Source organism: Nothobranchius furzeri, chromosome 15 (assembly GCF_043380555.1).
Source record: "Nothobranchius furzeri strain GRZ-AD chromosome 15, NfurGRZ-RIMD1, whole genome shotgun sequence".
Taxonomy (NCBI): domain Eukaryota; kingdom Metazoa; phylum Chordata; class Actinopteri; order Cyprinodontiformes; family Nothobranchiidae; genus Nothobranchius; species Nothobranchius furzeri.
In genome coordinates this window covers 32,497,721-32,521,983 of record NC_091755.1, presented here as the reverse complement: position 1 = coordinate 32,521,983, position 24,263 = coordinate 32,497,721, and the positions used below count along the sequence as shown (strand labels likewise).

The 24,263-nt window shown below is 43.3% G+C and overlaps 3 protein-coding genes across 7 annotated transcripts in view; 1 reads left to right on the top strand and 2 right to left on the bottom strand.

The window, feature by feature from the left end:
• Positions 1–3,566: 3,566 nt before the first annotated feature.
• Positions 3,567–7,668, top strand: ybx1 (Y box binding protein 1). 2 transcript variants are annotated; one of them, XM_015967531.3, is made up of 8 exons: positions 3,567–3,849; positions 5,366–5,429; positions 5,664–5,697; positions 5,780–5,869; positions 5,952–6,230; positions 6,593–6,678; positions 6,961–7,244; positions 7,315–7,668. In XM_015967531.3, the coding sequence occupies exons 1-7, from the start codon at positions 3,744–3,746 to the stop codon at positions 7,199–7,201; spliced, it is 900 nt and encodes a 299-aa protein (XP_015823017.1). In that variant the 5' UTR covers positions 3,567–3,743; the 3' UTR covers positions 7,202–7,244; positions 7,315–7,668. The 2 variants fall into 2 exon arrangements, with proteins under 2 accessions (XP_015823017.1, XP_015823016.1); XM_015967530.3 differs by having other exon boundaries at positions 6,593–6,690.
• arhgef16 (Rho guanine nucleotide exchange factor (GEF) 16) lies at positions 6,593–20,150 on the bottom strand. Its single transcript, XM_054745786.2, has 16 exons — positions 20,068–20,150; positions 19,139–19,348; positions 18,003–18,624; positions 17,618–17,663; positions 16,989–17,152; positions 16,833–16,889; positions 12,914–13,074; positions 10,205–10,357; positions 10,000–10,129; positions 9,760–9,834; positions 9,566–9,658; positions 9,288–9,439; positions 8,608–8,793; positions 8,348–8,412; positions 8,087–8,188; positions 6,593–8,014 (listed from the first exon to the last, which is right to left on the bottom strand). The coding sequence occupies exons 3-16, from the start codon at positions 18,594–18,596 to the stop codon at positions 7,875–7,877; spliced, it is 2,118 nt and encodes a 705-aa protein (XP_054601761.2). The 5' UTR covers positions 18,597–18,624; positions 19,139–19,348; positions 20,068–20,150; the 3' UTR covers positions 6,593–7,874.
• A 2,491-nt stretch (positions 20,151–22,641) lies between these two features.
• The window catches only part of espn (espin), a 48,393-nt gene continuing 46,771 nt past the window's right edge, over positions 22,642–24,263 (bottom strand). For all 4 annotated transcript variants that reach the window (XM_070544700.1, XM_070544703.1, XM_070544702.1 and 1 more), the window contains one exon: positions 22,642–24,242. In XM_070544700.1, the coding sequence (XP_070400801.1) occupies positions 24,095–24,242 (148 nt within the window). In that variant the 3' untranslated portion in view covers positions 22,642–24,094. The remainder of the gene's footprint in view (positions 24,243–24,263) is intronic.

The window sequence follows — 24,263 nt, the reverse complement described above, 5'->3', positions numbered from 1 at the left end:
AGAGAGAGAGAGAGACTTTTTTTGACTTAAATTATTTATTTTTCTTTAGAAATCAACAATCAGCGTTAATGACTGAAACTTGTTTTCCACTGATAAAACCAGGAAACTCGATAAACCCAGTTTAGAAGTTGATCCTTAGGGAGCCCTGTCCATCCAGCAGACAGAGCACCAGCCCGATCCCCCACACCGCTCTAAACGAGTCCAGGTTCCCAGTTAGTTCATAAAAAGCGTGTTTGATCTTTAAGCGAGCTTCCACCAGGCCCTTCAGGCTCCGCTCAGCATAAGTCCAGCTCTGTCCCAGCATCTGGTTTTTCCTGGTTTTCCAGATGGCTAGTTTTGCACATGCAAATAAAAAGTTAATTTACAATATTGTCCGTTTTTTCTGACATTGTACTTGGGCCCGAAAACAAATAAGGGTAGGGTAAAAGCCTCCCCCAGTGCACTAACCCACCATTCTAAAACCCTGAACATCTCTGGTAACCTAGAACATGCTACCACTAGATGCTCTAGGGTTTCTGTTTGGTTACAAAAAGGACATCCCTCCCCGGTGCTTGGATCAAAGCGGGCCCTGTGTCTGTTCATAGCTAAAGCTCCATGTATGATCCTCCACTGGAGGTCTGCCATCCTTTTTACCACGGAGACTTATACAAACTCCTCCAGCTGCCCCCAGGGGCACGGTCTGCAGCAAACACCTGAGTCCACCTCGACTCCTAACAAAGAGCACCTATGGATAACCTTCACACAATTGTGATAGATCTGTTTCTTCCCACAAGACTGGAAGGAGCCCAACACTGGAGTGTTCGGGTTCAGCAGTGATCCACTCTCCTCCTGCCAACCCTCACCAGCTGCTTTAACCTCCAAAGATGGAAAAACGTACTCACTGTCATCATCCCATTGGTCAGATAGAGTACAAGTCTCAACAAAGACTGCAACACAGACAAGGACCTCCGTACCTCCTCCACCACTCTCTCCATCACTGGTGGACCTCACATCCACCCGCTCACCAAGGGTTCCAGCCGAGATGTTCAGTAAGTGACCAAACATTACAGTCCCAGCATCGGTGAACTTAACTTTCATTGCAGACAAAGTTAAAATGCCAGCTCGAGAGAAGAAGTCATTGTCAAACAAGGGTTCTTGTAGCAACCATGTCCCTGGTCCCATGTCAGACACTCGGGAAATTGTCAGCAGCTTAAATGTGTCCGCACTGACGAGTAGAACGGACTGATCCTCGTCAGATCCAACACCTTCCGATTCAACAGGAACAGGTGTTTGTTCAGCCCAAGCCCACCAACCTTCTACAGCAGGAGATGAGCCAGGGGGAGCCTGCAGAGTCTGTCAACATATAGAAGCTTCTGAGCCGTCTGTAACCTGAAGGCTGCAGTTCTAGACACCACTTCTAGACAAGTCCTTGTCCTCCCTCTGACACGGGTAGGCAAAGAGCCGAAGCTCTGATCCAGTGGTGACCGGACCAGAAGAATTTCACCAACAGCTTCTGAACACCTTCCAGCAGACCCGGTGGTGGAACCAGTACAATCAGTCTGTGCCACAGAAACGAGGCGACCAGGTTGTTTGCTATCAGAACCCTGCCCCTGTAGGACAGCTGGGGGAGAAGCCATTTCCATTTAGACAACCACACCTCCACCTTCTCCAGCACCTTCTCCCAGTTTTGTTTCTGAAATCTTTCACTACCCAAGTACAGGCCTAGTATTTTAATACCTCCCGCTCCCCACCTCAGCCTTTCTGGCAGAGGCGGGACATTACCAAGGTCCCACCCCCCCACTACACATGTCTCACTCTTGTCCCAGTTAACATTAGCCGAGGATGGATTCTCATGTAAAAGTAAACTAGATCTGAGTTCTTGTGCATCCTGCTGATCATGGATAAAAACATTCACATCATCTGCATAAGCAGACACAACTTAGGGAGGACTAGAGACAGGTAAAGGTAGGTGTAGACCTTTCAGCCTGTTCCTTAGCCGACACAGCAGTTGTTCATTAGCTAAAATATACAGTTGTCCTGAGATGAGACAACCCTGTCTTGATTCCTCTTAAAACTGGTATGGGTTGACTCAGGCCCTCCGCTACCTTCACCATACAGCTGACATTCCTATACAGCATCTTAATCCATTCCAGAAAGGACCCCCCAAAACCAAAGGCCCGTAGCCTCTCATTAAAAATAAATTGTCCATTAATTACTTTCCTGGTATTCAAAAGGACTGATCGTCTGGGATTAGACCTCCGATGAATCCCCAAAGTCTGTTTGATAAGAATTTAGAAAAAATCTTATTGTCTGAACATAACAAGGAAACTGGTCTCCAGTATTTTAGTTGGGTTAAGTCCCCTTTTTCGGCAGCAGGGACAGAACGCCCCACCTACACGATGCAGGAAGTGCTCCTGTCTGAAGTGAGTCTTTAAAAACATCCATCAGGTCCTGTCCCATACTGCTCCAGTAGAATTTGTAGAAGTCAGCAGGTAAGCCATCTATCCCCAGAGATTTTCCTGCAGCCATCTGGGAGACTGCCGTTGTAAGCTCCTCCATGGTTATGTCTGCATTTAAGATGTCTTGGTCTGCTGTGGTCAAGGAAGGGAGCCCCTGCAACAGCTCTCTGGCACAGTTCACATCACATGGCCTTAAATAGGCTGGTATAGAATTCTCCTGCATACTTCCTCATCTCCACTGGGTCTGTGGATAACTGTCCATCTGACAGACGAAGAGCAACCATTTGTTTTTTTCTGGTTTGAAAGTCTTTTCCAGGTTAAAAAAGAAGGATGTTGGAGCATCCATGTCCTGTAATGTGGTGAAACGAGCCCGGATCAAGGCCCCTTTGGCCCTCTCTTGCACGAAATGCCCAAGCTGTTTTTTTTTTTTACCAGAGACATAAAATCTGTCTAATCTAGCAGCACTAACTCCGAGAGAGAGAGAGAGAGAGAGAGAGAGAGAGAGAGAGAGAGAGAGAGAGAGAGAGAGAGAGAGAGAGAGAGAGAGAGAGAGAGAGAGAGAGAGAGAGAGAGAGAGAGAGAGAGAGAGAGAGAGAGAGAGAGAGAGAGAGAGAGAGAGAGAGAGAGAGAGAGAGATTAACCGCATGCGCTTCACACATTGGCCTGTGCTTGTAAAGGGTGCCAGTGGTGCATGAACATAATATGAGTGGATTCTGCAGTTACCTTTGTCTTTACCTGCTAATATTTATGGGGTGTTTATTTGTCTTTTCTTAGAATGTTCCCACGGTAAACATCACAATAGTAGTAATTATTTCAACTATCTAGAAACGACAAAATAAATTAAACATAAAGTTGTCACATTTGCAACATACCACATGTATGGTTCACAGTTTTGTATGACATAATTCAAAATGCATAATACTATCGGAAGTGTCACAAGCAGAATTCTCTCGCTTTTACGTCACTGGGGGCGTTGAGACTTCTGTACGTCTTTTTGACCAATAATTTCATCAAAGGCTTTGCTCAAAAAAGATTGACAGTCTCAATAGCCAATTGGAAGGAGATTTGTTCAATTCTACATATTTTAGCTAATCAGGAGACGAGATGGGCGGGTCTTCGCCTGGGAACATTCCCCTGCACTGTCTCTTGTTCTGCCCAGTTCGATCGGCAACGGGAGCGGAAAGAAGAAAGCTGAGAGCCCGAAGGCAGTAGCCCCCACCACCGCCGGCCCAGGTTACCATCTAGCACCGGGAAAAATATCAGAGAGCCGCCGCCGGCTGAAGCCATTACCAACGAGTAGTAACCATGAGCAGCGAGGCCGAGACGCAACAACCTCCACAGCCTGCTGCGGATGCGGAGAGCCCATCCAGCCCGGCACCCGCAGCTTCCGCGGGGGATAAGAAGGTCATCGGTAAGAATTCTTAGGCTAGCCGAGCCGGAGTTATCATTTATAATTTATACGCTCTTGGGTGTGGATGTAGCATTTGAATAAAAGCTGCCGTTCTTGCGTGAGAATTTCAGCCACGTCAAATTAATTTGCTCCAGTTGGTAAACGTTAGTGCCAGTTGACGGATAAATTCTTCACTCCTTTGGGCATTCTTATTATAATGGTCCAAAAAATTCAATCTAACGGTTTTTATTAGTCTAGTTTCTAAAAATTGAGTGGTTTATTCACAGATTAAATCGTGAATTCCATTCTGATTATCTCCATTGCTCATCGGCCTCCTCACGTCAAATATCCGTTTGAGAGTCGCGTGTATCCGGCCGGTCATCACATGGATGCTCGCTGTCACTTCCAACCGTTGCCAGAACCACGATGTTTTGACTAGGGTTTAATAACTGCATAACTGCATCTGGACCGCCAATAATTGCAGAACAATCCTACCAAATGCTCTATAACACCGGTTCATGTGAAATAACTACAGTGGCTACGAACGTTAGCTGCTTAACCATCTCTTTGTTCGCACGAAAGAGTCTTGATTCCATGTCAAGGCATTTTATCTAAAATATTCTCCTTTTCCAAAGCGTTCAGTCCCGATTTTTTTGGCCAAATTGTCAGAAGAAACGTTGTTGGCTAGCGACTCCAGCTACATCCGTCAATGGCGGTCTTATTTTGGTTGAATTTGCGTGCTGTCGGTGTGGCCTAAATACTTTACTATAGATCATCGGTTGCTAACCTAGCTACATTAGCCTAGCCAGCTAAGTGGCTATTTACATGGCTTTAGGGGAGGCCGTCCAAAATGTCCGCCGTGTGTTTTCCCGTTTTTTCCCGCTGCTTTGTAATTTGTTCGCTAAAAACTAATTCAAAACCGAAATCTTTATCATATATACCAATAAATACGGATTAATGTAGTTTAGTAATGCGCGTTTGTTTGTTTCTCTTTGCTGGCTCTACTCCAACCACATGGTACTAACCTTAGCCACACAGCCATGCTAATAGCCAGCAGAGCACAGCTCACAGCTCGTTAACGTATCCGGGTGCGACCCAACCACGTGTGAACCTTCAGGTTCTGCGTCCTAAAATGGAGCAGCAGGTCTGCAGTAACTAAACATGCGAGTGCAGAGACTGGTCGCTGTTTGCATCCTCATCTTTGTCATGCATTATGGGACATTTTGGATGCGTCATTTGGGACAGTTGTTGTATCGTTACTGGGATATTTTCTTACTGGTGGCTCATGTTAGGAGCAGCTGGCCCTGGGGTCTCCTAAGCATCAGTGTCTATAATAGGAGTGACAGTTGCGGGTTAAATATAACCTCTACGTTATGTGTGGCCATAGTTTTTAATGTTTTTATAGTTCTGATGTAGTTCGTTAAGTGTCCCATCATGATGGAAGCGTTTCAGTTTCACTTAAGCTATATGGATTTGTTCTAAATGCATGTCAGGCAGACGATGGTATTTAATAATCTTGTTCTGACTGTGATTGCAGCAACAAAAGTCTTGGGTACAGTCAAATGGTTCAACGTCAGGAATGGATATGGTTTCATCAATAGGTGAGTCACCTGTTGGTCCCTGTGTCAAAGTACATTTCTGGGTGTGGGTGAGAGTGAAGCATGCTAATCCTATTAAGTTATGCTTTGCGTACTTGGCTGACCATATTATTTTTCTGCTCATCTCCATCCTGTTGCAACCCACAGAACTTAATTAATCCCCACTGGCTTAGTTTTAAGTCTGTTTGCAGAGGCTCAGCAGAATGCAGCTAACTAAGATTCTGTTCTTTTGTCTAGGAACGATACAAAGGAAGATGTTTTTGTACACCAGGTCAGTTGTTGCTTTAGTTTTTATTCATTTATTGAAATTTGTGGTTAAGCAGACTTGACATTCAAACTATTTGTAATTTCAGACGGCCATAAAAAAGAACAACCCAAGGAAATATCTTCGCAGTGTTGGGGACGGAGAAACTGTGGAGTTTGATGTAGTTGAGGGAGAAAAAGTAAGTTTCTTTGATTTGTTTGTTTAAAGGACATTGTGTTCCATCATGATTAATTTACTTTGCCTTTTTTTCTTGTGCACAGGGAGCAGAGGCAGCAAATGTCACTGGCCCAGGAGGAGTTGCAGTCCAGGGGAGTAAGTACGCTGCTGACAGGAACCGTTACAGACGCTACCCACGAAGGAGGGGGCCTCCCCGTGGAGGAGACTATCCAGAGAACTACCAGAGCGACGAGGGAGAGCCTGGCAGTGGAGGACGTGACAAAGGCAGCAGAGAGGGTGGAGATAACATCCCTGATGGAGATTCGCAGCAACCACAGCGCAGACCAGCGTACCCTGGCAGACGGCGCTACCCACCATATTTTGTACGTAGTCGCTACGGCCGCAGGCCCCATACACCCAACGCACCACGCAGAGATGACTGAGGTACGCTGTCACAGGGCTAAAATCCTGAAACAGTCACCCAGTTGTCCCATTCCAAAATTAAAACCCTTTGTTGTAGACGAGCTACTCTCCTCTTCACAAACGTGGTTGTGATCAACTAATCTTGGTGTATCGGGGGTCTTGGAAGTGAGCCCCTCCTGTCAATGAAAAACAACAAAACTGTGAACAAAATCTTGAAAAAAAAAAAAAAAGAATTAAAACAAAAAACTTAGATGGTTTCAAGTTTCTAAAGTGGGTGTGTCACTAAAAAAAGCGTCCGTTATGGTTAAATGTTTGTTTTCAGGGAGGTGAGGTTGATGAGGGCCAAGGAGGTCCAGACCAGGGGAACAAACCGGCGAGGCAGAACTACTACAGAGGCTTCCGACCAAGGTTCACACCAAGGTTTGCATGTTGGCTTTATTGATGAAGGGTTGGCAAAAACTGGAGTAGTTGGTGAAGCTCTGGGTCCACTGGAGCTTCATTTTAAAAATTTGAAGTGATGACAAAACGTCACATTACAAACTTCTGTTGTTGCAGCCCAACCTCAAATTGCTGCTGTGCATTCATTTTATTTATATTTGCATGTCTTTGAAACTTCATCCAGCATCTGCAGTTAATGCAATCTTTACCCCGATTTTCTGAATCGTTCTCATGACGGTCTCTGTGCTCCAGGGGTCCACCCCGTCCCAGACCGGTGCGAGACGGCGAGGAGGACAAAGAAAATCAGGGCGGTGAAGGTGGTCAGAATCAACAGCCCCGCCAGAGGCGCTACCGCCGTAACTACAACTACCGCCGCAGACGCCAACAGACTGGTGGCAAACCAGGCCAGGAAAACAAGGAGGCCAAGACAGGAGGCGACCCACCTGCAGAGAAAACGTCCGCTCCCGAGGCCCAGCAGGGTGGGGCTGAGTAGTGAACCTGCCCACCGGCACCTACCATCTTTTACCATCGTCCGGGTGAGCAGAAGCTCATTAAGCATTTGATGTTCATGGTGCATGTCGACTAAATTATGTTTCTTTTCAACAGTTTTTCTTTTGTCAACAAGAAGAAACATCAAACAAGATCCGAGCAATAAAGATTTGACTTTTAAGATCGTCACAAGCTTGCACCACGCGTTTGACCAGATTACCACCGATTGCCTGCAGAATCTATGCAGACTTGTTTTTCTTTCCCATTATTTTTACTTGCAGCTACAAAACGTTTTGGGGAAACAACAAATGTTTTTCTAAATCTGTCCTAAGTTTTTACACCAAATGGTTTTTAAAGATGATTAAAAATGAAATTTGATATCTGGTCAGTTTGACATTTTTAAATAACTTTTTATGTATTCAGACATTTTAACAAAATGCAAGCTCAAATAAAACTCCAGAAACCAGAAAATGTGTCTGGTGGATTTTATTATTTATACAGGCACAATATAGGAGTAGTTTAATGAAGATGTTTGAACCATTAACTGTTTTATAAACTGACTACATCAAATTTTATGGCAACATTCAGCTAATAAACATCTTTCAGTCTAGTTATGGACGTCTGGGGTTCAGTGTAATTTATCTACAAGTCTGTCCAAGCAAAACCCTGACAGTTGATCAAACATTGGTTTCCTTGCGCAGGCGCTTCATACGTTGTACGTTATTCTCCATGGCGGTGGGGTCGGTGATCTCTGTGGCACAGTTAGCAGGAAACCAGCCTCTCTCACCATCCCGCATCCTCTCCCCGTAGCACCAATCTAAGGAGAGCAAACGGTTTAAAACACAGAAGCAGAAAAGAATCGGGACTAGTATGAGCTAGAAAGTCTCACCCTCCTCCTTTTGCAGAACTATGACGAGCTCAGCCTGCCGCAAACTCAGTTCATCTGGCTCTTTGGGGATGTAAGCTTTGGTGGCTTCATACTGTGGTGAACCTGAAACAGATTCCCATAATGCATTGCACTGGGGTTCACAAATCTAACTCAAATGATTTAAAATATTAAAAGAACGAAAGGAAATTCTGTGCAGCTTATCCTCACAGGGAAAAAGTCTCAACCATCATTACAGCAACTCACTGAAGTATGCAGACTTACCGTTTGTGCAGGTAAAACTGGTCTGCTTCCCTCTCAGTGCAATTATCCAGCGAGCTCGGTCCACCCTTGGCAAGAGAGAACAGTGAGCTATCATTCTGCCAGCAGAGGGAGCCAAACACTCAGAATCGTGGATTACAGGAAGGCTTTATGAGTCCAGCCTGCAGATACATGTTTACAAGGCGGTTCTTGTCCAGGTTAGAGGCAGTGTTATTAGTAGGAAACATTACATTTACTTTAGGAACATGGGAGTGCAGCAGTACCTGGAGTCAGCCACCAGAGAGGTTTGCTCTGACTTCCCCTCGCTGTTCTTACTCATCCTTAGTCTGAAGGAAAGCTGGTTGGAGTTGTATTTTGTAGGTGACACTCCTCGTACTTCTGCATCCTCCCCTAACTCCACCTCCACGTTCTCCAGAGTGGCGTAGTCCAGCACCACGAAGCTCTCCTCTCTGGATTTAAAAAAACATTACGTTCCATATGGGTAGCGTGTAGGAGTGACCGTGTTTAAAAAGCAGCATATTCCTCAGCTGTCTGCTTAAACCCTTATCGTATGCTTTCACCTGAAACCGGGTCACAGCTTTGACTTTGAACCCGGTGTTGTGGACAAACCCGTCCTCTGAGCGGACGTTGTTTGGCTTCTCCCTAACTCAAAACAGAAGTCGGTCGAGCTGACGAGCTGAATGCAAGATTGAAGAATCCCAAGTATGCATGCAACACATCCCATACCCTCTGCTCGTGTTCCTGTGACCAGCTGGGTCTGTTTAGTGTCCACAGGTCACAAAGACAACATAACGCCTCTATCAGACACTCTCAAGCTGGCTGTAAATTAGACAGGCAGCACAACTAGGTTTGAAGTACTCTGAATCAGAATCGGATCTGTAATTTTCAGCTTCATTCAGAAACTCGGGTGAATAATATGAACAAGCTCGGTGAATCCACTCACGTCTTCTTCCTGGTGATGATGAGTACATCAGAGAAGAGAAACAGGTAGTAGCTCCTGTTGCTGAACGCTCTCCATATGCTGAGCTCCTCGCTGGAGATGGAGAGCTCTCCTCGCTTCTTCAGCCATCGTGATGATGAAATCAGCGGGAAAGGCTGCGAGGAGACAGCTGTTAGTTTTCTGTGCTGATTCAGATTCATCACTGTTCATATTAAATCTGTTAGTTTGCTCGTTTTACCCTAAACGAACCGCTCTGAGCACATTTCTGCAGAAATACTCACCTTTATTTTTCCAAAATCCATCTGTTTCTGGATCGTGTACATCTGCTCCGTCCTCTCCATCCGCCTTGCACCGTCGTTGCAGCTTGTGACCAACTGTTGAGATCACAACAGCAGCAAAAACAAATCAAAACATCAACATCCTCAACACACGTGTACTGATGAGGAGTGTTTTCCACTCAGCTGACTTGTTATACCTTACTCATGGCATTCAGTGCCCAAACAGCAGAAAAATACTCCGCTGTCTGTGCTGGAGTTTTCTGACAGATTGTCTGCAAATAGAAAAATAAAGCAATTAAAGGAGTAATACCGTAGCTAAATTACTGCACGCTATTAGAAATTATACAGTCAGATATTTTTAGTATTATGTTCAAACAGCTAAAAAATCACTGTTTTTAGCTCTAAAGTCTGTTTCTACAGTCAAAGGTTAAACTAACATCGAGCAGCAGCGGCAGCCTGGTGACTCTCTGCATGGGCAGGATGAGGAACGAGAGCATGGGGAGGCCTCCGCATTCGCTGTTCGACTCGATCTGCTTCAGAGTCTCTTTAAACGCAGCGTTATTGTTCCTAAGACACAACAAGGAGAGAACTTCAGACGTGCTCCTGGAGTAACGCCATCAGCTCGTACGGCGTGCTCCTCACAGCAGCTTCTGAAGTGTCCTCTGTTGAAACGTCTCATTGGAGCAGTAGACGATGTAGGGATCAAAGTGGTGCGCGGCGTGGTTCTGCACAATGTCGCTGATGTCCCGAATCATCAGCTGCTCGTTGTGACGTTGTTCCAGGTCCTGGAAAAACCTGAAATATTGAGCATTAATGGTGAAGTAAAAAGGGCAGGCTTCTCCCCTCGTGGATAAAAGGGTCAGGTTCAGATTTAAGGCTTTTAGCAAACAACAGGGGTGTATCTAGGTGGGGTTCAGGGTGGGCCAGTGCCACCCTGACAGCAAGCTTGGACCCCCCCCCCCATTGAGGGAGGAGTCTAAGTATTAATAAACTGATTTATTTGTCATAATTTAGCCTAATGCGAGACAGCATTCAAATGTATTTACCAGAAACTGAAGAAATGCTTAAACAATATTTTCACGTAGTCACCGAGATAAGTAACTCAGAAAAAACAATTTTTGCAAAAATATTTATATTTTGAAACTAATTGAAAAGATGTACTTCTGGAAATAAATTGATATTATTTTGTTGTAATTACTCTCTAAGAACATCTTAGGTGTGTTCTTACTGTGCGTTATTTCTAATTCCATGTTGTCGTTCTTTTTAAAACACAGAAACAGTTTTGTTTACCTGTTTTGTAGCTACGTTTCGCCAACGGCTGCCGGCTTCTTCAGGCTGACGCTGATGGTGGTGCTGCCCGCAGATAAACGGAGAAGGAAGTGACGCGCCACCATCAGCGTCAGCCTGAAGAAGCCGGCAGCCGTTGGCGAAACGTAGCTACAAAACAGGTAAACAAAACTGTTTCTGTGTTTTAAAAAGAACGACAACATGGAATTACTCTCTAAAATTTTAAATAAACTGTAAATGGCCCGTCTTTGTATAGCGCCTTCTTAGGGTTCTACAATCCCCCCCCCCCACACACACACACCCTAGTGATGATGAGCTACAGTGTAGCCACAACTGCCCTGGGGCGTACTGATGGAAGCGAGACTGCCTAACACTGGCGCCACCGGTCCATCTGACCACCACCAGCAGGTGGCAGTTGAGTGTTTTGCCCAAGGACACAACAGCAGCATTCTCTGGCGGGAGCCAGGATCAAACTTGCAACCAATTACTAGTCAACCTGCTCTTTTGTTTGTATTGTTTTCTTACAAATGTGCCTCTAACAGAGCAGCTGGCCCCAGCCTGGCCCCCTCTAAGCACGGGCCACACAGCGTTTTTCAGCTGTCGCAAAGGACTACATGAAGTCACACTCTAGAAAGGTGGCACACTACATGACCCAAAATTTCAGAGAGACACGGCACAAAGTCATGCAGTGTCTAGCAGGACACGCCAATGTCACGACTTGCAAAGTCACCAAAATGCACGTCACGAAAAAGCTAACAACAGCTAACAAAAACAACAATAAAAAGCAAAAAAAAAAAAAAAAAAAAAAAAGTGCTAGCTTTAATGTTTCTTTTATTTACTCTGAAGTACAAAAAGGAGTGCTTCACATGTTGTTGCGTGTAGCATTAATTGTTGCTAATAATACTGCTACTCTTGCTTTGTACATGTCACTTGTTTTTCCAGTCTCACTCTGGGTGCATTTTGATTGGTCCACTGCAGACGGGAGTCACAGGTTTTCTGACACAGCTTAAAGACCTTTGGAGGCAGAATTTGGTTGTGACAGTGTTCAATAAGCTGTTGGACCGGTCAACCTCACGTTACTGATTTTTGTCACGACTCTGTTCACGAGCCTAGGAATTTATCTAGAACGACCAAAAATGCACAGCATGGCTGGAGCTTCACGTTCATCCATGGTGAACACTCCGATCACTGGATGCATATTTATGATATTTAGAAAGTGGCAATCAGATATCAGCCAAACTTGACAACAATCACTCATGCTAATGTTCTATTCCAGTGTTAGCATGGTGTTCCTGATGAAACATGAGTCACATTTCTCAACATAGTTTCGCAGCTGCTGCAAAATTAGAATTAATTGCCTTTGATGCCACAAAAAGACAAAACAGAAGTCCCGAGGATGGCATCAAGATGTTTCATTTTCACTTTAACATCCACGTTCTGCAAAACACTATGAAGGGTTTTCCATTTTTAGAGAAATTAACAATCTAAATCAAGCTAAGTATGGATTTTTTAAAAAACAAACAGAACAAAAGTTTGTAAAATGACACCTAAAAAAAACCTGTACCCCACCCAGGAACCAGGACACGTTCCCACACAGAAACAGTCTGATTTGTCACAAGCTAAGGGCTTCAGTGTCAACTGTCTTCTGCTTTTTCTAAAATCAAGTGTCACACTCTCATGGTTAAAAGGGACGAAAAAAAACTATTTATCCCCTCTACAGCTAAAATACCTTCCATTTCATTCAAACTGAAGCCGAAAAGAACAAAACAAAAGGTCGCCCTTGGAAAACATCACCACCGTACAGTCTGAGAATACCACTCAGAGCGGCGAAGCTGCAGAACCAGATTGGCTTGCAGGTCCAAACATGCTAATAGAGCTCACAGGATACTCGAGAGAGACATGCTGAGGGCAAATACTTTTAAAGTTTAAATCAACTCATTTTCCTCACACATCAGGTGAGAAATGTCAACAGCTTCCTGCAGAACACCCCCGACAAACGGATATTAGAGCAGATTCTCCCCACAACATTAAAACTGGACACAATAAAACAAGAACTGTACTGACCTGTGGCTGATTTTGTGGATGACTGATATGTTGGAGAAAAGGTGATGATGCTCTGTGGCGGTCATCGTTTTCCTCAGTGCTTCACTGTCTTTGAAGTGACGCACTAAGATGCCGAGGCTGTGCAGGTATGAATGCTCTGAGGTGATTATCTCAAAAATGGCCTGTGAAGCGATCCCACAGGAAAAAGGCCGTCATAAAAACACACTTGAGGATTTTTCTGCTGACTTTCTACATTTGTGTAGTAGCGGCTGCTCTGACACAATCTGGTGCACAATAGGAATTCTGATCCTCGTGGGCTGTTTGTGAGAAAAATCCGAGGTCATAATTACACACCTTTGTCAACATTTACCAGTGAGGTAGCTCTGAGGAGATCAAAGGGCATAACCTGAGCTAAAACACAGCGCTAAACGTCGGTAAAGTGCTTTGCTTTTACAGGAAGTTACGATCACTGGCTTTCTATTCTAAGCAAAAGGCTTCAGCTCTAAAACTTGACCCTTTCAGTGACTGAAGATCTTAAATAAAAGAGCGAAACTAGCTCCTGGTGACAAGGCTGCATTAGACTGATCATACAGGACAGGGTGTGGCTTCATTCAACACACAGGAGGACCTTTGGTATTGACACAACATCTCAGACTACAAGGAGGACATGTTACAAAAGGAAATTCCACCTGCAGATAGTGTTACAGTGTACCGAGTTTCACTCTATGATGAAAAATCTGAAGTACTGAAGCCTTCAGCGTTGTTTCTGTTAGATTTCACCAGAATGTTCAGAATAAATGCTTATGTGTGACTAAGGCCCGGTTCACACGGCAAGATAATTAAGCTAAATTTGTGACCTGGTCCCCTTCCTACAACCTTAAGGACGAGCCCGATTATGTGATGGCTCTAAAAAAATAATCTTATCAGATATTTCTGCCATGTGTGGTGTGTTAAGTTTGCTCTGATCTGCTCAGAAGCACGCCGGGACCGCTCAGATCATAAATCAGGGATTTTAAGCATGTTGGATTGTTTCGGTCTGATTCGAGGACAAACAAGTGTGCTGCCTGTTAAACGTGACGTGTAGCCAATCAGAAAGTGAGGTGACAGAAATAAGCTGCACTCTTTCTCCGCCATGTTTGTTTACTTTGAAGCTGTTTGTTCGAGAGGGTTAGTGAGATTTCCCGTGCCGAGGAACGTTCATCTGGTCAGGATGCCTCCTGGACGCCTCCCCGGGGAGGTGTTTCGGGCATGTCCTGCCGGCAGAAGGCCCCCGGGTCGACCCAGGACACGTTGGAGAGGTTACATCTCCAATCTGGTCCGGGAACGCCTTGGGGTCCTGCCGGAGGAGCTGGTGGACAAGGCCGGGGAGAGGACGGCCTGGAGCTCCCTAGTTGGGATGCTGCCCCCGCGACCCGGACCCGGATAAGCGGAGGAAGACGACGACGACGACGACGAGGAACGTTCAAGCGTGAAATTGGTTTGTGTGTAACTTTTGCCATGTTGCTGCACACCACACACACACTGTATGACCAGAACTGGTATTTCTGTCTTTTTTTTTTTTTTTACCATGTGTGGGGTCTCATGTTATTAAAACCGGTCGACAATCTTAAAACCCTGCCATGTAAATTGGGCCTAACTTAGGTTTTCCATCGGATGCATTAACGACTACTTAAATATTTTCTCCTTTCCCACCGGGAGCATTTCAGCCATGAAACAGCAGCTAAAACATTCCACCCAGTAATGAAATGACTGGAGAATTGCATGACCACATGTGATTCTGGCCATTCATACAATAACAAGCAAGGAGAAAGACAGCAGCAAATGTCTGTTTTTGCCTTTTCTGTTGACCTCGGCTACGAAGGTTTCACCAGCTAATGGCGTACTTTCTTTGCCTAGTGGTAAAGTTACTGCCCTGGGACTGGGAGATCGGGGTTCAAATTCCGGTCGGGTTATACCAAAGACTTTAAAAATGGGACCTGATGCCTCCCTGCTTGACACTCACTTTTAAAGGGGTTGGATTGGGGGATTAAACCACCAAATAGTTCCCAAGCGCAGCCAGTGCTGCAGCTCACTGCTCCCCATGGGGATGAATCACCAGTGTATGATGACTTTAAACTTTATTTAGAAAGTTTTTGGATGTTTTAAACTGATTGTCTTCTCGATCCCCAGTGAGTCGTGGAGGATGGCTGCTTATACTGAGCCAGGATTCTCTGGAGGTTTCTTCCTGTTAAAAGGGAATTTTCCTCTCCACTGTCGCTGCATGCTTGCTTAGTATGAGGATTGCTGTAAAGTCAATGACACTAGTCAGTGACTTGATGCAATTTGCTTGGTTCCTTATATAGGAAACATTATTTCTGATTGGCTTAATGAACTGTGAATTGGAATGTTTATTATGTGAAGTGCCTTGAGACGACTCTTGTCGTGATTTGGCGCTATATAAATAAACTTGAATTGAATTGCCTGTCTGGCTGAACATAACTTTTGAGCTTGATGTGCTTTGGATGCGAAGCGAGTAAAACAAAAAATAGAATCAATATCGTAAATTTAGAGGAACGACACGTCCTAAACGCGAAGCTTTGCAGCAGGTGGAAATGGAACCATCCATTATAACAGTGGCTAATTGCTACATGCTACGCTTTGTGTAGACATTACGTTACGCTTATGTGTCATGGAGGAAAAGCCCGGAAAGGGGGCAGATGTTGATCAGACCACAGGAGGAGAAAGAAAATTTCTTCAAAAATGTTGTAGTTTGAATCCAAAAATATTTGGCAACCTGAAAAACTCTTATTGTCAAACTGTTATCCTTAAACTATATACTAGGGGAGAGGGTTGGCAAGAATCTGGCAATTCAACATATATCACAATACTGTGCATAGGATATATCGCAATACTAAAAGCCAGACAATATTTGCAATTTTAAGACCTACTTTTAAGACACATCCAGTGTTACCACAAAATCTCGTTTTGTCAGAATGAAGGTGATAAAAACTGCTGCCACCTAGCAGTCGGGAGTTGAATTGCATGTCACACAAAAAAAATGCAATGAATGTTTGCGTGTAATAACAAAAAACTTGATACACTGCTTGTAAATATTGAGTATATTCAGCATCATATTATGAAATATGGCAATATTTCAGTGTGTCAATAATATTTAAGTGTATATTTTTAAGCCTAGTTAGTCTTTATTGTAGCTCGAGGCTTTATTTCTAATACAGAGATTTAGAGGGGTTGAGGACCAACGGAACTTTAAGACAGAGAGGAAATTATCTGTCTGGCCCCAAAACAAGTTCTTATCTGAATCTGGTGCCCTTAAGCCTGTGAGGCTGAAGTGATTACTCCCTGTCAGAGGAAATGTGGAATGCTACCATCGCCATGGCAACTCTGTCTCCCTATCCCAGCCTGGGCGGGACTGAGACCGGTGAAGGCCGTTGAATCGTTTCCAGGAGTCACTGTGCTCTCTAACCCAACTACCTCCTTCCCCTGTTCAAACGGAGGTGACGAGCGCTGCTTATCGCGGCTGCATGCACTGATGTGTGGAGAGTCCCCAACCCTACCACCCCACCTAGTGGACACTTCTGTTGTGTAATGTCTGAAGTCTGTTGTATTTCTGTCTGAGGTGTTTTTTGCATAGCAAAGCTGCCCTCCCTGTGGAGGGTAACTCTGAAGTGCCTTTTTTCCTCCACCTGACTTAATCTTCATGTAAACCCTCTGATCTCTATTAAGGTAGCACGACCCGGGTTGCGAATGACCACAGTCACCAATTCTTGTCATGTATCTATGCCTATGTATGTATGTCTGATCTCAGAATTGTGTGTACTGAAACTCTAATTTCCCTCTGGGATTAATAAAGTATCTTTGAATTGAATTGAAGAAACCGTGGTGTTCAGATTACAGCTTTCATTAAAAAAATCAGTAAAATGCACATAAATCCACTACTTACTTCTTGTCTCTTTCTCTCCAGAGGTGTGATTGTTTTTAGAATATCCGATTCTGTCACCTTTACAAGACAAAAAGTTAATTAATGACAGAATTCAAGCACTAAAACTGAATTTATCACGTTTGGATTTGATGTGAACGTAATATCTGAAGGTTTAACCTGTGGCAGCTGGCTCCAGGTGAGCTGTGCCTGCTTGTAGCTCTTCACCACAATGCCCTGGTCCTCTACAGGAAGCTCCACCACCACAAAGTCTTCCAGCGACTCATCCTGGCTGGTGGAATGCAGCCCGCGCTCACGGATCTCCTGATAGAGGCACGGCGTCGCTGAGGGATGAATCAACACCAAACGGTGTCACAATTTAAATATATCCTGAAAAATCCCACATGTACAGAGAAGGAAACACGAAATTTCTGCACCAACATCTTAAGATTAGTCTAAAAAACACAAGTTTTTAGTTTGTAATGTTATGAAATCAAGATCTAATACCGACAAATAAATAAAGAAGTGGAAGTGTCTAAAAGTTCATGACAAATGTCCACCCTGCAGGATGCAGACATTTGTCATTCAGAAAGACTGATATCCTGGTCCTTGTCCACTTCCTCAAGCCGTTTCCCAAGAAACGACACTTGTAAATGATTCCATCAAACCATTTTGTTTGCGTAAAAATTCCACAGCAAACATTTCTTCTAAAGATTAATTAGATGCATGTTTAGAAAAAGTTTCCACTACTGGGTAGTGCTGTAACCAAATTTAGCCGAGCAGACAGAGTGACACAAGAGTGAATGTACCGTCTTTGAATGATCCACGCTGGTTCCTCTTTCTCCCCAGGGTTCGCTACAGAGAGACATAGCTTGATTTTATTATTCAGTCTCAAGATCAACTCCTACTTACAGATATTAATTGCAAATTTTTTGATTAAAGTTCCTGCAAAAGCCTCTGTAAAAATGTTTGGATGTCATTCTGTCCCTGTGACTAATCAGCAGAGAGGATTGGCTCCTCTTGGCTGATTATCTGCTGTTTATGTCCCATTATCAAACTTTGCCACTTTGGCAGCAGACTGACGTAAAGGAAAAGACTAAACAAAGTTTTAATGTTTTGAAACTGCGTATAAAACCAGCTCCTGTTACTTGGAGGACTACAAACACATCGCCACACCACGTTTTGGATGTATACCTTGCGTCTAGCGCTACGAGCCGGTCCAGGGCTGCTCGCTCTATTTTCATCTACGGGTTTCAGAGTAGCGGGGGCCTTTCGTCCTGCCACCATGGCTTCAATGTCCAGACTGGTCACCGCTGCTCTGTACGACTTATTCCGGTTCCTCCTGAAAGCCGAGCCCTCTCCATCACTTTCACAATCTTCCCACCGTGCATCTGCCTCGAGGGCTGAGCAGCTGCTGCGGTTCTCATTGCTGGACTTCTCCAGTCCCAGTGGGAACATCACCACAGTGGTGTGGTGTCGGTTTTTAGGTCGGCTGGTCGCTGCTAAGTTCTTGGGAATCAGCTGGAAGGTGCCAAACTTCTTTGCTGCGGCGCTCTTGGTGCTCAAAACTACCTGCTGAGGCACTGCGGCTCTATCCACCGTGTCCTCCTCCTTCTGGGGAGGGGGTGGTTCACCTGGAGGGGTGGATGCTTCAGCCAGGGGAGCTGGAGGGCTTTCTGAGGGGTAACCTTTATCACCCGGCTCATATATATGAAGTTCCGTGGAGAAGCGAGTCTCCATTTGAGGGTTCTGGTTGTCCATGCATGTCTCTGATTCACCGCGAGACATAGTGTCCTGCAGCTGAGTCCTTCAACACCTACAACATCAGAAAAATGCTTTTAATAAATCAGGACAAAAACATTAACCCTAACCAAACTCAAATCTTACAGGCAGTTTGTTGTCAACTTATATTAAGGGACTTAACCCATGAGTCATGGCACACACACACACACACACACACACACACACACACACACACACACACACACACACACACACACACACACACACACACACACACTAGAAACTACAGGAAAATAAACTCCATTGTTTCTGATGAATGCCTCCGAACCTCCTGACCAACTCCAACATGTTATTACGGTCTTAAGATGGGAGCAAAGGCCAGAGCATGACCTCGGTTCTGACAGCAGTTTTGATCGTTAAAGTAAATAAATAACAAGCTTCATTTCAGATGTTTTCACTCGCTGGATTTAGTCTGAAACATCAGCGTCGCCAGAATGACGGAGTCGCGTGGGAGAAAAATGTCTGCCAGACATCTCCAAGCTTCCGAACTACGAGAAGACGCCGAGTCCAGGAAAGCGAGTCCTTACCTGAGAGGTGCGCCTCCGAGCGCGGCTGCCCAGTTCTGAGATTCGGGTCAGTCCGGCGGTTCTGCACGAGCTGAGCTGATAACAGCGGCTGTCGACTTCCGCCGCCCTCCGTCACAGTTCGCTGCCTGTCCTGCTTACGTCACTACAGGTGAGCGCCCGTCAAATCACCGGTAAACAACGGCTTTGCTTGTCTTTGGAGTGAAAACAAGCCTACAGGAAGCAGGTTAGCAAGAACACCCATTCACCTGAGATTGTTTTAGGACTATTTAGCACTTTAATAAAAAACACGTTTTTAAATACCTTTAGAGAGTAAATGTGTCTCCTTCAATAATAAAAAATTGAGACGAACACGTACAGTCAACTTCTCTGACCTACATTAAAAGAATTATTTTTGACGTCTTGGCTTTGTAAAAGGGTAAAAAGTGACTATTTGGCGTCACCACGTGTTCAATCTGCGGTATTACATCAATGACACAAGTACATTTAAAAACATTTTTAAAAATAATACAATAAAAATAAAAAAGTAAAACGCATAAAGTGTGCTCATTACTTTCTATGTAAATTAGAAGTAGTGCTTTTTAGATTTTTTTCTCACGTTTTAATTATGTGTTTCTGTACCATGGGTTTTTGTTTATTCGCACAAAAACTTGCTTTTAACTATGCAATAATTAGAAATTTGTGAGCAGTAAAAGAAAACAAAATGTGGGTTTAATAAACATTTATCTATTTTGCATGAAGAAAATATGTTGCAGAACTTCAGTTGAAGCTACATAAAACTAGTACATAATATTTAAATAACATACATTTACCTTGAGATTCTTATCATTTTAGTTACCTAATTGCAATTATTTCTAGCTAATAAAAATCCAGAGTTGATCATGTAAAAATAATGTAATATGCATATATGAAGTAAAATCAAATGTACAGACATGGACAAAATTGTTGATACCCTCCAGTCAGTTAAAGAAAAACCCACGATGGTCACAAACAACTTGAACCTGACAAAAGTTACAATAAATAAAAATTCTATGAAATTTAACCAATTAAAGTCAGACATTGCTTTTCAACCATTGCTTCAACAGAATTATTTAAAAAATAAACTTATGGAACAGGCCTGGATTAAAAGGATGGTACCCCTAGAAAAGACTGAAAACAATGTGAGCAAAGAGACAGGTGTCTACAATCTTGTAATCAGTCAGTGGGCGTGGGCTCCAGGGCTCCAGGTCACTATGCTATTGGGTAGTGATGATGAGCTGAAGCATTCCAGTCAACTGGTCAACTCTTGATTGATTGCTCTATTGTGCCATCAAGTGGATGATTCAAGTAAAACGGCAAACATTTAAACTGAAAAAATAAATGCTTATGATGGCAATATATTCTTAATGTCTTAAACTGTCCTTTTAATATACTGTCTGGTCCAAAAGAGAAAGGAACCTAACAGGACACAGAGTCTCAACAGCACAATGCGACAGGGGGAATCAGCAGTGTTTGGCTGCCCCTTTTATTTTGAATCCGGTGCAAACCGGCGAGCCAGTTCCTGAATCGGTCAAATGGTACCGACTGCCAACGAGGCCTCGAACGTCGCTGCTTATGTAATCAACACAAGCCTCGACACGCGCTTCACAAAAAAATCTTCCTGGATACCTGACACACGTTTCGAAGCGTCGACACATTGGACACATCGGACACATCACAATTTTTTGGTGACATGGTATGCACCACACTCAACATGGACCAGAGGAAGCAAAGGAAAGATTTGTCTTTTCTTTTTAACAAGCATGTTGAAAGGTAAAGGCTATAAGACCATGTCCAAGCAGCTAGAGCTTCCCGTGACTACAGTTGCACATATTATTCAGACATTTAAGATCCATGGTACTGTAGCCAACCTTCCTGGTTGCAGCCGCAGAAGGAAAATTGATGAGGAATCAAAGAGACAGATAATCCAAATGGTTACAAAAGAGCCCAAACTTCTAAAGCAATCCAAGGTGAACTTCAAGTTTAAGGATTATCAGTGTCAGATCGCGCCATCCATTGTTGTTTGAGTCAAAGTCGACTACATTGGAGACAACCATTGTTGAAAACAAATAATAAAAAAGCCAAACTACATGTTGACAAGCCACAACACTTCCGGGAGAATGTCCTATGGACAGATGAGACAAAAATTGAACTTTTTACCAAGGCACATCACTTCTATGTTCACAGATGGAAAAATGAAGCATATCAAGAAAAGAACACTGGCCCTATTGTGAAACACGGAGGAGGCGCTGTCATGTTTTGGGCTGCTTTGCTGCATCTGGCACAGGGTGTCTTGAATCTGTGCAGGGTACATGAAATCTCAATACTATCAAAGGATTCTAGAGAGAAATGTGCTGACTAGTGCCAGAATGCAGGTCATGGGTCTTGCAACAGGACAATGACCCAGAAATGAAGCTAAAAACACCCAAGAATGACTAAGAGGAAAACATTGCGCTATTCTAAAGTGGCCATATGAGCCCTGACCTCAATCCTATTGAGCATCTTTGGAAGGAGATGAAACACACCCATCTGGAAAAGGCACCTTTCAAACCTAAGACAACTGGAGCAGTTTGATCAGAGGAGTGAGCCAAAATAGCTGCCGAGGTGCAGAAGTCTCATTGACAAGTACACGAATCATTTGATTGCAGTGATTGCCTCAAAAGGTCGTGCAACAAAATATTAAGTTAATCGTTTTTGTCCAGGCCTGTTTCATTAGTTTATTATTTTAACTAAATGTCAGATTAAAGTTATTTCTGTGACCATTGGTTTTTTTTTCATTGACTGAAGGGCAACAACAACTTTGTCCATGTCTGCATGTATTAAAGTATTATGGGCATCTTAATATCTAAAATAATTGTGAGCAGATTCTTATGAATATGTAGATTCATGTGACAAACTAGGAAAAAAATGAGTAATTGTCACAATTCCAGAAGAAAAAAAACATGTTTTATTTATTTTAGTTTCTAACCTAGTGGTGAAAAAATGTGTTTTACATTCACAAGAGTCACAGAGTGAGTTTGAACAACTTGAAATAAATGTAAGCTCAAGGCTTTATGGACCATTTAAAATTAGGGATGCACAATATATCGGCATCAGTATCGGTATCTGCCGATGTTAGTCATTTTTAAACATATCGGCATCGATCCGATAAATAAAACTGGGCCGATATTAACAAGCAATATTTGTCCATCTTGTTTCCATTGTTTATCTGCTTCAGAGGGTGAGGGGGTGATGTGTATTTGGTTAGACAGTGATTGTAATCATCTCAGAAGCTTAAGAGTGTGTGTGTGTGTGTGTGTGTGTGTGTGTGTGTAACAAATTTAGCTTTAATAATCTTCATTCTATACAAAATCTGCTGGTTTTAGAAGCATTAGTATCACTATATCGGCCATAACAGTGATATTTTAAATAATTTGTTAAAACAGAAAGATTATAATGAATTTTTTTGTTAATGAAAAATAACAAAATAACACAAAAATCCAACAAAATTGACGATCAAGTATTTATTCTGTTTGTTTTTAACAGTCTGAAAATATAATTTTGAGATGAAGCCAACATCCTATCGAAGCCAGGTGGAGTACAACATGGAAATATTGAAATGACAACATTCTGAGGGTCATTATGTACAGCGTGTAGACATACATATGCATAGAAAATTAAATGGCAATGACATTCACATCACTTTTAAATTTAATATCATATGGCATCTGATGAGAAGTAAATCAGAATAATTCAAAATGATCAACGAGGCCCCTCATCTTTCACAGAGACACTTTACGTCTAATATCTGAAAAATACCCAACCCAGACGGACGGAGGAAAGAGTTTCTGAGTCTTCTAACGACGCACCGATACAACTTAACATCTAGCTCCAAATATTCACCACCGATTTGTCACTACGTGATAATAAACCCTAAACCAACGAGTCTATCCTCAACCAACTTTTAAAATAAATAAAAGAAAACGAACAAAGAATTTGGACAAAAAAACATCTAAAGAGGATTCTACAGCATTGCACATGTATTACCTTCCGTGAGGCATCTTTGTACTGAAACTGCACAGGGAACCTTATATTTTTGTAAGCCGGTTTGTGGCCGACAGAGAGACCTCTACGATGTGTAAACAGATCTGCTTATCAAAGATTTATCGTCCAGCTTAGTGGGACACAAGCCGGAACAGAGAAGAAGAACTCTTGGAAGGTGCTTTGCAAAGTTATTCCGAAGATCCAATTGAACATCACACTACAACGCGCTTTGTGTCTGTCGTGCAACACACACATATACACACATCCTACCCAGTTGGTCACGTTTTTAGAAAACTAAACTGGACCTTTGCCTCATTTTCCAGGAAAAATAACAGTTTACTCTTCTACATCAGCTTTTGTTATTTCAAAGTCCACAGAATTAACTAAAGAAAGGGATCATTTTGGAAAAAAGTACAACAAATTCTTCTAGAGCTTGATTTAATAACGTGGTGATGGAAACATGCTAAAGGTTTGACGCTCCTTACACAAAACGTTGTCTCATCATAAAATAAACCTGTGCTGAGGAGGAAAATTAGTGGAAATGACACAAACTTGGAGCAATCAGATGCTTGAGTGTTACTTTTAATCCCTATAGCACGACTAATCGGTCTTCTATGAAAAACCCTCTAGTGATTTGCAGAAAAGTCTCAAAGATACTAAATATTTGAAGTTTTGTGCATTTTTAACAAATGCTTCAGCGGGAAGAGTCAGTGCATGTCAGAAACGTTGTGCTAAAAGACAGAGCGTATGCGTCCCTGAGACGTAAAGGAGGAGGATCGTTCTGCTGCGCTTCACCCAGAAACCAGATTAGATAAGCTCTCCTCCACGGTCTGTTGTTCAGTGTGGATTAGAGGATGTGACACGAGCAAGGGTGCAGCGCAGAACGGTGTAGAACAGCGGACAGGGACGCAATCCAGTTCACTTTTTGGCTATTTCCCCTTTCTTCAGAATGATCTGCTTCTGCCAGGGGGCCAGTTTGGTCTCATCGTAGCCCAGGGTTCGTAGTCGCTCCAGCTCCATCTTTTCCTCTTTCTCCTTCTCCTGTTTGGCCTGCTGTTCTGCTTTTCTACACAAACCCACAAAAAAC

What these genes read in the sequence shown, in the direction of transcription:
- ybx1 (XM_015967530.3), top strand. Translation starts at nt 3,744, where the DNA reads ATGAGCAGCGAGGCCGAGACGCAACAACCTCCACAGCCTGCTGCGGAT. An exon ending in GGATATGGTTTCATCAATAG is followed by an intron (nt 5,430 to 5,663) that starts GTGAGTCACCTG and finishes TCTTTTGTCTAG; the next exon opens with GAACGATACAAAGGAAGATG. An exon ending in CGACCAAGGTTCACACCAAG is followed by an intron (nt 6,691 to 6,960) that starts GTTTGCATGTTG and finishes TCTGTGCTCCAG; the next exon opens with GGGTCCACCCCGTCCCAGAC.
- arhgef16 (XM_054745786.2), bottom strand. Translation starts at nt 18,596, where the DNA reads ATGTCTCGCGGTGAATCAGAGACATGCATGGACAACCAGAACCCTCAA. An exon ending in CTCGTAGCGCTAGACGCAAG is followed by an intron (nt 17,664 to 18,002) that starts GTATACATCCAA and finishes GTCTCTCTGTAG; the next exon opens with CGAACCCTGGGGAGAAAGAG. An exon ending in AGTTCTGCAAAAGGAGGAGG is followed by an intron (nt 8,015 to 8,086) that starts GTGAGACTTTCT and finishes TGCTCTCCTTAG; the next exon opens with ATTGGTGCTACGGGGAGAGG.